This window comes from Onychomys torridus, chromosome 15 (assembly GCF_903995425.1).
Source record: "Onychomys torridus chromosome 15, mOncTor1.1, whole genome shotgun sequence".
Lineage (NCBI taxonomy): Eukaryota > Metazoa > Chordata > Mammalia > Rodentia > Cricetidae > Onychomys > Onychomys torridus.
In genome coordinates this window covers 69,460,406-69,473,990 of record NC_050457.1, presented here as the reverse complement: position 1 = coordinate 69,473,990, position 13,585 = coordinate 69,460,406, and the positions used below count along the sequence as shown (strand labels likewise).

The 13,585-nt window shown below is 51.3% G+C and overlaps 1 protein-coding gene across 2 annotated transcripts in view; it reads left to right on the top strand.

Moving 5' to 3' along the window:
• The first annotated feature begins 973 nt into the window (after positions 1-973).
• Positions 974-13,585, top strand: part of Ankrd33b (ankyrin repeat domain 33B) — a 78,674-nt gene continuing 66,062 nt past the window's right edge. Inside the window, exon 1 of one of the 2 annotated variants that reach the window (XM_036207393.1) lies at positions 974-2,121. In XM_036207393.1, coding sequence (XP_036063286.1) covers positions 1,765-2,121 — 357 coding nt within the window. In that variant the 5' untranslated portion in view covers positions 974-1,764. The remainder of the gene's footprint in view (positions 2,122-13,585) is intronic. The other variant, XM_036207392.1, reaches the window with a different exon arrangement.

Genomic DNA, 13,585 nt, shown 5'->3' with positions numbered 1-13,585 from the left:
CAGCACCACCATGCCCACTGTAGTTCACAAGGGGTTTGTGGGGGGGGGGAACAACCCCTTGTGAATCCCCTGAGTCCCTGTAACAAAAGTCGACCTGGGAAGGGGAAATTCCCAGTGGGAATGTACACAGCTGTGGACAGTTACAGACCTGGAGAAGTTGAGCCGTGATTGGGGGTTGAGGGTGGGGTGGTTTTCAGAAAGAAAGTCCCGAGTACACCAGCTCCTCTGACCACGACAGTGTGACTGACCCGTGCGGGTGGTGCCGGGTACCGCTCTAGGACCTCGAGGGTCAAACGCCTCTCAGTCTACAGCCAGCCAGGAGCATACTGCATGTGCTATTCCACTGTGCCCTTCGACTTGCCCGCCTGCACCCAGGGGCTGTCTTGTCTTCCATGTCTCAGTTTTATTCACCCTTCGGCTGGCCCCCCACAGGCTGGTGCACCTGGTGGGCACGCTGTCAGGATCGGTGGAAAGGAAGAGAAGGAGGGGTGAGCGAGAAGTGAGCCTCTTAAGACACAGAGGGGAAGCACAGGTTTTCCCCCTAGAACAGGGCCACACCACCTTCTTCTCTCCAAAGGGAGGGGCTCCAGGTGACAAATCTTTAACACACGCTTCCCGACAAACAGATACGCAAGAACGGTAGTGTGCTGCTGGTGCTTGGCGGTGTCAGAGGCCAGTGGTCTAAGTTTCCAAAGTGTTTGGTTGCAGCCCTGGGATCAAACCCTTCTCTTTCTCATCTGTCACGATCCATTAGATTCCCCACTAAGTGACAATGACCAGGGATAGGGAGAGTGGAGCCCCTCACAGCTCTGGCCTGGTGCTGTCCCTTCTCACCTAGACGTCCTCCCCCTGAGGTTCCTTCCTTCCTTTCCAGCTATCTCTCGATCTCTTTTCCGCCAACCAGCTAGCCACAGCCTGCTCAGGTTCTGTAGGACTTGGAGACTGCAGACACCTCCTCCCCTTTGGGTGAGTCTTCCCAAATCAGTCTCCAGTCCCTATCTGGATCATGATCGCCGCTAGGGCAGGTTCTCTCCAAGGTGGAGTTTCCTCCAAAGTGGACGGCTCCGCCTCCCGCCCCAGAGTGGACGCCCTTCGGTGCTCCAAGAGCCTGCCCTGGCCTTTGAGTTCGGGCTGCCGGAGAGGTGACGGGTCCTGCGGCTTCAGGAGAAACTGCCCCTCCTCTCGCTCCGGGGCTGCTTTCAGTAGACCGTGGGGAGTGGGAAGGGGGCGGGTCTCCAGGGGCCGGTACTTTCCGACGCTGGAAACCCGCTCAGCCCTTGGCGTCCCGGGACCCCATTAACACCAGGGTCCCCCAGGGAGCGGCCCTGGGAGGGGCGGGGCGCCCGCTGTCCCTCACGTTGGCTTTCAGCTTCTCGAGTTACAGCTTCGGGTTCTCTCGCGGGTGCCTTTCCCTGCTCCGGGACAAAGCGGCTGGGTGGCAGTGGCGCGGTCAGGAGAGGACCCCCGCTGCGCTCGGGACTCCAGCTAGCAAGGCGCCCCGCCCGCCGCCCCGCTTCCACCCCTCCCGGCAGCGTAGGGAAAGCCCCCGCGGCTCCTCCCACCCCAGGGGCTTTTCTCCAGTCGCCAGCGACTTTGCTTCGGGAGCGCAGCCGCCTGGCGCCGCTTTCCGCGGGGCTGGAGCGCACGGTGCCCCTGGCTCTTCCGCGAACGCAAGGGGCAAGAATCGGTGACCTCCGGGCGCGCCCCGCGTCCCGGGTCCCCTAACCGTCACCTCGGCCCCCGGCCCGCGCCTAGGCCTCCAGCATGGTGCTGCTGGCTGGGCCCGGGCCGGAGGGCGGCGGGACACGCTGCTTGTCCCCGCAGTCGCCGACGCCACCCCGGGACGCGCAGACCGGGGACGACCCGGGGGACTACGAGGAGTACGAAGACTTCTCGAGTCTGCCGGACACCCGCAGCATAGCATCAGACGATTCCTTCTACCCTCCCGGAGGCGAGGAGGAGTGCGGCGCGGCGGCGAGCGCGGAGTGCGTCCCGGAGGGCGTCCCGGAGGCGGCGACCCTCCTGCGCGCCGCCTGCACCAACGACGTGGGGCTGCTGCGGGCGCTAGTGCTGCGCGGTCCGAGTTCCGAGGAGGTACGAGAGACTGACCGCAACGGCCGGGTAAGCTCGGGCTTGGGTCCCCTCCGCTCTCTTCCCTCGCCTCGACCCCCGTGCCACCCCAATTCTGGGTCTACTGACGCCCAGAGCACCCTTTCCTTCCTTTGTGGCGTACGGTAAAGGGACACCGTTTGCTCCGCTCAGGTGCGGAGCCGGAGGGAGATGGCCCAACTCAGCTTCCTAATGCATCCCGGTCCTTTACCGCCCTGGGGACCCCCTGGTTTTCCCTGGAGGCTCGCGCTGGAAAAGTGTTGAGGTCTGGGGAGTGGGGCTGTCCTTTCTATTCACTGCCTCCCTGACGGGCCCCAGGTAGGTGACGGTCTCTACTCCCCTGCAGGGGACCACCTTTTCCTACCCTCCCTCTCCAGTCCATTTGTCCCCTGGCTCCTCCCGCTGTCCTTGCCTAACACGTTGGTGTCCGAATTAGGATTTGGAAGCTGCAGTTCTTTCCTGACCGCCCTGTCTTCCCATGCTTCTCCTAGTGGCCAGCCTCATCTGCGGTCACCGCTGTGGGTCGAAGCCTTCACAGTCACCCTTCAGGCAGGCCGGGTGCCGCGCAGCACAGCAGCAGCAGCACACACCCGGGTTGGCACACAGGGAGACAGGGAGGCAGTCTCCATTAATTATGCCGAGGCTCAGAGAAAGCAAGAAAGTTTCAAAACAGAAAAGAAAAAGTTAGAGAGCGGTCCCCCCTGAACACGAACACGGAAATTGACCGCTGTGCCTGTGTCCCCATTAGTCTCCGCTGGGTGGACAAACAACCTCACCTGATTTCCATGTTCCCGGAGGCCCCATGGTTTCTGCAGACTCAGCCCTGCACACATTAGGGACGCCTGGGCTTCTGCTGGGGAGTCACAGCTGACAGGGGGGAAAAGCGCTTTACTATAGGGACGTGGTGACCCGGTGCCTTTGGCTTATCTTGTATGTATGCAGTGGTTTGCCCCCGACTGCAGTCTGGGTCAGACTTAGGCCAGTGTGTCGCTTTCTGCTTTCAGTAACCCGACAGCGTTGAACTTGGAGGAACTGCTTGTGCTTGTGATGTGTCAGGGAGACCTATATGATGAAGGGAGCACCACCCTGGTGCCCTGTGGTGGCTGTTCCAGCTGGCATGCCGTAGGAGGAAAGGCTCAGGGGGCTATTTCTCTGCTCCACATTCAGTTTAACTAAGCGAGTTTTCCGGGTCAGGTGTTCTCAGTAGAAACCTTTTCTTCCTAAGCAAGCCTAGCTGCGGCTTGAAGGGATTGCCACTAACAAAAGAGTCTCTCTCTGCTTGGGGTGGTCTTCACTGGAAGCCTTCACTTGTGAGTGGCCCCTGGCCTCCTCGGCTTTATTAAGTTTTCTGGGGGCGCGGGGTGGGGGGCAGACGCGCAAACAAAGTTTGAAGGCAGCAAGGAAAGCTGAGAAGTTAAACCATCCACCGAGGCTTGAGGTGGACCCCTGTAGAGCGCCCCCCCCCCCCCCTCCGCACAGAGGCCGGGAAGGGACACCAGGTAGGAGCCTCCAGGCAGGTCTTGTTTTCCTCTTGTGTAGCACACCTGCAGTGACAGTCCCTTCTGCGTGCTGTGTGAACCTGAAGCGAGCCCGGAGAAGCCCGGCACACATGACCCTCATTTACCATCTTTCTCCCTGTTACTCCCTCATTTGCTTCCCTTGTTCTGAATGTGGTCTAACCTTGTGCCGGGTAAAGGTTTCCCTTGCTGTGTTTTTCTCTTCCTTTGATTATGAGAGATAGAAACTGACGGACCTTTGTTCTGCTTTGTACCCATCAGATGACCCTGGGGACCAGAGGAAATGGAGTCCTTAGGCTTTTGATCTCTGGATCTTTGTGTGCCCCAAGTGGAGAAAGCAACAGACTACATTCTTATCCTTAGCTATAAGGAGAAAGCACGAGACTTCTGGTCAGGCTGGTGGAGTCAAGGGGTAGTGGCAGGTGCAGTATGGTTTGGTCATGGCCTGGAGTGGAGAGGAGGGGCTGGGGGAGCCAAGGCTAGAAAGGTCCACTTAGGTGAAGAGTAGCCAGCCACCCCTAGCTGGCTGAGAAATTTGGGGAATTAGAGCAAACGAGTGTCAGTTTGCCAGTGACCCTTCTGGTCTGTAGTGCTTCAGGTGCCTTCTAATGGTCACAGGACTCACTTCCTCACCACCTGCAGGTTTCTGTCTTAAGGGTACTTTCTCTGGAAGGCCTTTCTGCCTGCCCCCATCTAAGCCCAGAGCTGCCTGAGGGTAGCCCATGTATTGAGACACCGAGGGCTGAGATGGTCCATAGGATGCTCATTTCCCAGCAGGCGTCCTTTGAGCACAAGGAAGAGTCTGTAGGCAGTGAGGGGCAAAGTACAAAGGTTCTAAGGCAGGAGCAGTGTCCCAGCCTGGTCCACAGGTTGATCATTTGTCCTAATGAAAACCTCAGGGCAGGGCCAAGAGCTTTCATGGAATAATAGTGAGGTATTTGATTTAACAGCAGGTGATGGCTGGTGAGCACCCCTGCTTAGGGCCAGCTTCCCAGGAGCCTCTAAAGCAGAATTTCTCAGCCCGTGGGTCAAGACCCTTTTGGGGTGGAAGAACCCTTTCACAGGGGTCACATATCAGATGTCCTGCATATCAGATATTTACATTATGATTCATAAGAGTAGTAAAATTACAGTCATGAAGTGGCAACTGAAGATTTTATGGGTGGGGGATCACAACACGAGGAACTGTATTAAAGGGTCGCAGCAGCCTTAGGAAGGTTGGGAACCACAGCTGTAGAGGCTTTTGAAGTTGCTGTTATGCTGAATAGCTCACTTCTTAACAGGTCCAGCCTGAGCCACAGGTAGCTGAGGATCACCTGTGAGACTAGGGGATGTGGCTGACCACACAACTTTGCTGCTGTGTTCTGGAAGGATCTCAGGATTTACTGTGCGACATTTAAATATTTATCACATCATTTTCCAGTAACCGTGAACACATGCTCTCCCTGTGTGTTTGGTTCCTCTCATGAAAGGATGGCGAAACCCTCCAGAAACGCTTTCCTTCATTCTTTTCTTTGCACCTCAGCTTGTAAGTGAGGTTTACTCCGGCAGCCCTGGTGTCTGTCTGTAGTTATTAGCAAAACGGAAGATGTGTCTGTGCCGTGTTAGTTGTCGTGAAGGGCAGTTTAATGTCAGACACCTGGGCCAAACTATGCCTGTTGAGCTTAAAGTGCCTCGGTCTGCTGGAATCTCAGGAACTTTCCCAAAGTCACTGTTCATTTATTTTGTCAGCACAGCAAAGTCCCCCAGCACGGGCTGCCTCCCCTCACGCAAGTATCCCATTTTACAGAGACTTGGGTGTGAGCAACACTTTCCCGAAGTACAGTTGAGAAATTTGTTGCATATTTTTTAATGAAAGATTTGTTATGAATGTAGGAATCTCCTCTAAGTAAAGTGAGGGTCATAGTGTTGGAAATTCATGCACAACCCTTGTTCCTCCTGGACCTCGCATGTCCTGTGGAGCATAGAAGTGGGCCTACTCCAGCAGAGAAGCTGAACTTTCAGATCTTTGTTAGTTACTGTGGAGAATGGGCTCTGGCCTCCAACCTCCAATGCTTGCCAAGGGCCAGTGCACAGGCAGAGGTTGCTTTGCTGTTTGGGAAGATGTGTTCATGTTTTTCCTCTCTCTCTCTCTCTCTCTCTCTCTCTCTCTGGAGGGGGGGCGCACAGTAGGTGTGTGACCTCTGTGTGGTTATGCTTGTTTGTGTGGTGTGTGTGTGTGTGTGTGTGTGTGAGTGAGTGTGTGAGTGAGTGTGTGAGTGAATGTGGGCATTCCCACCACAGTGCTTATGTGGGTGTCAAAGGACAACCTCAGGGGTATGCCTCACCTTCCACCGTGTTTGAGTCAGGGTTTCTTGTTATTCTGCTCCAGCATATGTCGGTGACCCACAAACTCTCAGAGATTTTCCTATGTCTGCCTTCCATCTTGTCCTAGGAACGTTGTGATTACAGCACTGGGATTATAGGCCTGCAGTATGGAGTTTGGCTTTATGTGACTCCTAGGGGTTTGAACTTAGATCCTGATGTTTGTGTGGCAAACGCTTTACCCACTGAGCCACCTCCCTGGTCCACTGTGTTCTTGTTTTGATTTCGCCCTCTAGTGTGGGGAAGGAGAGAAGGGTGTATTGAATAGCATCGCACTGGGAACTCCAAAGGTAATCAGCTCGCCTTTTGGAACCTATACCGCATGCTGGGATGCCTCACCCATCCTTGATGCAGGAAGAGGAGCTTGGTCTTGCCTCAACTTGATATACCATGCTTTGTTGACTCCTAGGGGAGGCCTGCCGTCTTTCTGAGCAGAGGAGGAGTGGATGGGGGAGGAGTAGACAGGAGGTGGGTGTGGGGAGGGAACCGGGAAGAGAGGAGGGAGGGAGAAATGTGGTTGGTATGTAAAATAAATTAAAAAATAAAAAATAAGTGAGTCAGCTCAAGTGAGCCTGGGAAGACTGGGCCTGTGATAGGGGGCCTCTTCCTCTTCTGCTGACTTTGGGGGTGTGCCCAGGCCTAGCATCAGTAGAGAGGAGCTTATGTTTTAGGTATGAGGATATCGGTTATCTGTGGCTGTGTAGTGTTATGTGTGTTAGTCAGTCCCGTGCACCTACAACAAGAAAATTTGAGATAATTGACTTATATGAATATATTTGTCTGGGTTCATACTTACGCAGCTTCCAGCCCAGGCCCGAACAGGGCTTGCAGTTTTTGGGTGCTGGATGGCTGTGGCTGCAAGCAAGCCTGTGGTACAGGCAGTTGCTCAGCCTGATGCAGTAGCAGGGCTCTCAGTCTTAAAGTCTCCTTTGAAGATACATACCTCTTGTGATCTGAGAACCTGATGCTGGGCCCCATTTTCTTTCTTTTCTTTTTTGAGCTGAGGATCGAACCCAGGGCCTTGCGCGTGCTAGGCAAGTGCTCTACCACTGAGCTAAATCCACAACCTGGGCCCCATTTTCTAATAGTTTGACCATTTCTTAGGAGTCCTACTTTGGGAACCAAGCTGTTAAGCCAAGGGTCTTGCCGGACATTTACCCAAGCCATAGCACCATGTAACTCACACCTAGGAATCCCTGGGGGTTCATTAGTAACCTCTCTGCTGAGGGTGGCCAAGTGCAGCCTATGGAGGCTAGATTTTCCATTTGTCTGCACTCAGCTGGTGGTGAGCTGCAGATGGCAAGACCAGGATGGCCTTGGCTGATGACTCATCTCTGTACCTCCGTGACTGCTCATCCGCCAGCAGGTTGGTCCTGCTGGCTTTCTGTGGCACATGCAGGTTCCAGCAGGGCCATTTTGGCCCAGGTTTAGCTCCACTTCTGCTGAAGTAAGTCACAGGTCAAGTTCAAGTGGAAAAAGCAGGCTTTCCTCTCGGTGGGGGAGCTATGAAGTGGGGGCTGAGTGGAGAGATTTCCTTCTGTCAGGTATACCTGAGGGACGATGAGGCTAAGTCTAGGACAACAATAGGCTCTCCCCTGGGTGTCTCCATCAAATTCCTGTTAAATTAGCTGTTGAGTAGTGATGTTTGTGTAGATGTGTCTTTTGGAGCTCATGGGGAAGTGCTTGGGAGTTAAGAGGTCCTGGTTTGAGGGCAACGCTCTTTGATTGGTTGTGCTGGTGAGGGTTGCTCTCTGTTGGTTTTTCTGGGTTGTTTGAATGATGCACACTCAGCCTCCATGTCTACAGGATGCTTGCGACTTCTAGGTCACTGAAACAGCCTTTGATTCAGAGTTCAGCTCCCAGGAGGCTGTGATGAGGCGGTGGTTATTTCAGAACAGGTAGGGGTTGACAAGGTGGCTCAGCAGGTAAAGGCGCTTGCTGCACAAGGCTAACTACCTAAGTTTAACCCCAGGAGCTGTCTAAGGGTGGGAGAGAACTGACTGGAGAACGTTGTTGTCCTCGGATCCTCTCCACACGCATGCTGTGTGGTGTGTGCGCCAGTAAGCACTTTATTTTGGCTCACGGTTTCAAAGGTTTTGGTTCACAGTCACTTGGGCCTGTTATGTTGGGTCTGACCTCCTCCCAATAGGCCCCACCTCCTAAAGGTTTTATCACATCCACATAGTGATACAGGCCCTCAACACATGGACCTTTGAGCAACACTCAATGTCCGTTTTATAATGAGTTACTATATAGACCCTTTTCATTGTATAGCTGGTGACAATGGGGCCCATGGGGCAGGCGAGAAGGTTCAGAGAGAGAGGCACTTACTGCCAAGCCCAGTTATCTGGGCTGTCCAGCATACAAGCTCTGGGTCACACATGTACCAGCACATGAAATGCCAGGTATTACTCCTCTGTTGGAGGTGTAGCTGGCAAAGGTTTTCTCTCATTTTGTAGGTTGTTGCTTCACATGATTGACTGCTTCTTTTGCTGTACAGAAGCCTTTGGTTTCACGTGGTCCTGTTTTCAATTGTTGGCCCCATTTCCTGAGTAATTAATGGGTTCCTATTTAGAAATCCTTACCTGGGCTTGTGTGTTAGCATGCACTCTCTGCTGTCTTTTGCAGCAGTTCCAGGTTCTTCATGGAGGTTTTTGATTCATTTGGAGTTGAGTTTTGTACAGTGAGAGTTAAGAGTCTAGTTTCTTTCTCCTACATGTGGACATCTGGTTTTCCCAACATCATTTGTTGAAGTTGTTGTCTTCAGTATGTGTATCTTTGGTCTTTGTAAAGAATTAGGTGGCTGTAGTTGTGCAGATGTAAATCTGGGACCTCTTAGTCTATTTACATGTCTGTTTTTATGCTAGTACCATGTTGTTGTTTTTTTTTATTACTATAGCTCTGTGGTATAAGAGAATGGGGATGCTAAGGCCTTAGTCTTTTTGATTAGGATTGCCATTAGCCTGCCCTTGTAATTTCTTGTGGACCACTGTTTCAGCTTATTGGTGTAGTAATTCTAAATTATAGCCATAGGGAATACATAAGTCAAAACAACCCCTTATGCAAAACAATATGTTATATTTTTTATTAAAAAAGAATAAGAAGAAAACAGAAGTTGTTGAATTGAGTGAAGGCAATATGTTTCATTCAAGAAAGTGGGAAGTAATTCATGTAACCAGTCTGGTGTGTGTGTGTGTGTGTGTGTGTGTGTGTGTGTGTGTGTGTACACATGTGTGTATACATTCTCACACATATGCACACATATAATCAATGCCATTGTGATCTTGCTCTGGCCTTCCCTTAGCTTCCTGATCTCCATGGAAAGAATTCCAATGAGGTATACAGAGTATGATGTAGAGAATAAGTGGAATTTATTACTGAGTAAATTGCATCATTCCCAGTGGGTGAGGTTGCCCATTGACCAAAGAGACCACTGCAGAGCAGAATACTCTTCAATGAATGAGCATGGGCAATGGCCAGAGACACTACTGTGTAGGCATTCTTACTGGGTGAGCAAGAAGAGTGGCGAGAGACCGTTTTCCAAACTTACGTTTCAGACAGGTTTTATTCTATTTTAAAAGTCTCTGGAACAGCCTTCCCAATGGTCATTTTCCTGTGAGACGATTGACAGGCATGTTTGGATTGGCTCTTACAGGAAGGAGCAATGGTATGTAAAGTCTCCTGTTAGATAGCACTCTTGAAGGAGCCAGAATTCCAGGAACCAGTGCTAGCTACTGATCAATTGGTTACCTTCCTTCCAGGAAGTCCAGGGTGTCATGTCTCCTCCCAGGACCAGAGATAGAACTCAGGTCCCATTCCTTTGACTGGTCACTTGAGTCTTGCTGCTCCAGTTCTTGGTTTTACAAGGTGTTGATTATGAAGGAGTGGTCTATACACAATGCTTGTCAAGTCTGCCAATACCTACCTGGACACCTAGCAATACTAAGAGAAAGAACTGGGCAAGGAGGGGGTGGTGGGTGGGAGCCAGAGTGGCCCAAGTAACATGGGGAAAGGCAGAGTGTGAATATGACCACAGAGCCTTTTTGTAGCTCTCAGGAGGTTGCATTTTAGATGAGGTAAGATATTAAGAATTTGGGGCTAGAGAGATGGCTTAGAGGTTAAGAGTTCTTTCTGCCTTTTCAGAAGACCCAAGTTTAGTTCCCACAACCTACATCAGGTAGATCACAAATGCCTTTATCTCTGGCTCCAGGGGATTCAGTGCCCTCTTCTGGCCACCATTGGCACTTACACACACACACACACACACACACACACACACACACTCACTAAAATCTTTAAAAAATGATATTAAGAATCTTGGCTGTCATTATGTATATATGCACATAAGAATCTGAAACAGGTTTTTGGTTTGTTTGTTTGTTTTTGTTTTTTGAGACAAGGTTTCTCTGTGTAGCTTTGTGCCTTTCCTGGAACTCACTTGGTAGCCCAGGCTGGCCTCAGACTCACAGAGATCTGCCTGCCTCTGCCTCCCGAGTGCTGGGATTAAAGGAGTGAGCTACCACCACCCGGCAGTTGGTTTGTTTTTGAGACAGGCTCTCTGTGTGTAACCCTGGCTGTCCTGGAACTCATGTTGTAGACCATGCTGGCCTCCTACTCAGAGATCTGCTTGCTTTTGGCTCCAAAGTGCTGGGATGAAAGGTGTGCACTACCACTGTCCACCGTCGTGGGACAGAAGGTTTTTAAATGGTGTTTTTGAATTTAAGGAACCGTTGAAAGTGGAATTGACTTAGTTCTGTCCCGTCAGAGAAAAGGAGATGCGGTAGACATGAACTCCCCGTGACACCTGCCTTCACGGGAGATTGGATTAGAGCAGGGGGGTGGGATTTGAGAGCAATTCCCAAGTAAGAGCAAAATCCACACAGGCTTCCAAAGGCATATTCATGTCAGAGCCAAATATGCTCATGCCCAAAGCAGGTGCTTGATGAACAGGGAATCAGCATTTCAGTCCTGCTTCAGCTGGCTCTCCCATTGGAGGCTACACCTGCCCTGGGATGTCCCCGCTGAGAGAGGCATAGACTGGTGTGTGGATGAAGAGGTGGTAGTATCCATCTCATTGTGCTGGTGGGGAGTGTCAGTGAAGGGTGTTAAATTTATGGTCCCTATTCCCCCAACAGTATGGATTTATTGTTTGTTCGTTTACTTAGGTAGTGATGTTGGGGTTGCAACCTCGGGCCTCCCATATGCTAGGAAAGCGTCCTTCCATGAAGTTGGTTAAGATAGAGAAGTTGGGCCTCGTGATGCAAACCTACACTTTCGGTTGCTGAAAAACTGAGACAGGAGGGTCAAAAGTTCAAGGCCAGCCTGGGCAGCTTAGTGAGACCCGTCTCAAGGAGCAAAAAGAGGGGCATGTCTCAGTGGTAGTAGCTCATGTAGCATGCATGGGGCCCTGGGTCCAGTGTCCTCTTATGGGAGTGGGGGAGGAAGACAAGGAAGTTACACTGAGTGAAAGTCACTGAGGATGGGTGACACTCTTGAATAGCGCTGCTGTAGAGACGGAGGATGACTCAGGGTTGGAGAAGGCAGAGCTGCTACTGAAAGACAACAAGAGGAACCCGGGGGTTGGAACAGTTCTGCACCTTACGTGCAGTGGCTGTGAGAAGGCCTATGTGGGTTAAAGTACATAGAATTAAACACAGGCAGGCACATGCCCTCACACACACATGTGTGCACGTACCCTCACACACAGGCATGCACACACCCTCATACACAATGCATGCATACATCCTTACACACGTATGTGCACACCCTCACACAGATGCATGCACATACTCCAGCACACATATGCATGGAACACTTTCACATATGTGTATCTGCATGTCACACATACATGCATATACTCTTAAACACACATGCATTCACCCTCACACGTACGTACTTGCAGTGCAGGTACAATTTGAATACATCTGTTGTTTGCAGCAGCGTTAAGTTCCTGGTATTGCTGTTGTGTGTCATATGCAGGGTAGGGCATCACGGACGAGCGTTGGAGAATGCAGTTTCCTGTGGGCCTGTTAACTATTTGGAGATGCTGATGGGGTTTCCCCCTTGATGTCACCTTCACTTTCTGCTTGAATTTACCTTTGGTGATGTTGTTGCAGTGAAGCTGGCTCAGAACTGGGACAGGCCAAACCCCTTGATGTGTTTAAAGAGAGTGTGGGTAGCAGGAGCTTCCTGCATGCAGGGCCTCCCCAGGCTGCTGACTCAGGAAGCAGTCTCCTGAGTAGGGAGGGCCACTGCAGCCCAGACTGCTGGATCCGAATGCCGCTGCTCTAGGTGCCCTCTACCACTAGATGCCAGCCCCTTAGCGTCCTCGACAGCTGCTGCGACTGTTGTCTTTGCTGAATACTATGCTATGCGGGCTCAGAGCAGGAGTGAGGCCACCGTTGAGTGCTGATCTTCATTTTTCCAGTGTATCCTTCTCATAACCCCTTCCCAGATCTTCCTTCTGGCTGCTTGTAGGGTGGTGCACAAAGGCAGCTATCTGCTCTAAAAAAAAATATATATATATATATATATTTTTTTTTTTTTTTTCAAGACAGAGTTTCTCTGTAGCTTTGGAGGCTATCCTGGAACTTGCTTTGTAGACCAGGCTGGCCTCGAACTCACAGAGATCCACCTGCCTCTGCCTCCAGAGTGCTGGGATTACAGGCATGCGCCACATTTTTTTTTTTTTTTTTTTTTTTTTTTTTTTTTTTTTTGTGGAGCTGAGGATTGAACCCAGGGCCTTGTGCTTGCTAGGCAAGCACTCTACCACTGAGCTAAATCCCCAACTTAAAAAATATTTTTAAAGATTGATTTATTTTACTATTTTGTGGGTGTGAGTGCTTTGCCTGCATGTCTGTATGTGCACCATGTGAGTGCCTGGTGCCCTCGAAGGTCAGGAGAGGGCTTTGGATTCCTTGGAGCTGGAGTTACAGGTGGTTGTAAGTCATCATGTGAGTGCTGGGAACCCAGCCCAGTCCTATGCAAGAGCAACAAGTGCCTCTAACACCTGAGCCAACGCTCAGGTCCTGAAGAATACTTTTTATACTTATTTGTTTTCTCTGTGTGTGTGTGTGATGGGCACACATGTACCTGGCTCAGCAACATGCGCCTTCACCCACCGCACACCCGACCTCCTGATCTTGTTTCTTGTAGGTCTGAAATGGACAGGCCTGTGAGACAGCAGCACCTTCCCATGCTTCCCTGGGGATGGACACACGGCTTCCTGAAATGGGAGTGGTAGATGTTCAGGTGGCAGCCATGGCTTCCATGAGTGAATTAATATCAAGGTCACTTCTCAGTACGGCCGGCTGCGCTCTAGCCATGGGAGAAGGCAGAAGCGGAGAAAATGTTTAAGTAAAAAGGGGTAATTAAGGCAGTGGAGCTGGTTGTGGTGGCTTATACCTGTAATCGCAGCTTTCAGGAGGCCGGGGCAGGAGGATTGCCTGCTGTGAATCTGTGGTGTGAGACACTGTCTCGAAAGAAAGAAAGAAAGAGAGAGAGAGAGAGAGAGAGAGAGAAAGAGAGAAATTGAAGCTGACGTGGCATGTGCTGTAGAACCAGCACTTCGAAGGTAGGAACAGGAGAACCAGGAG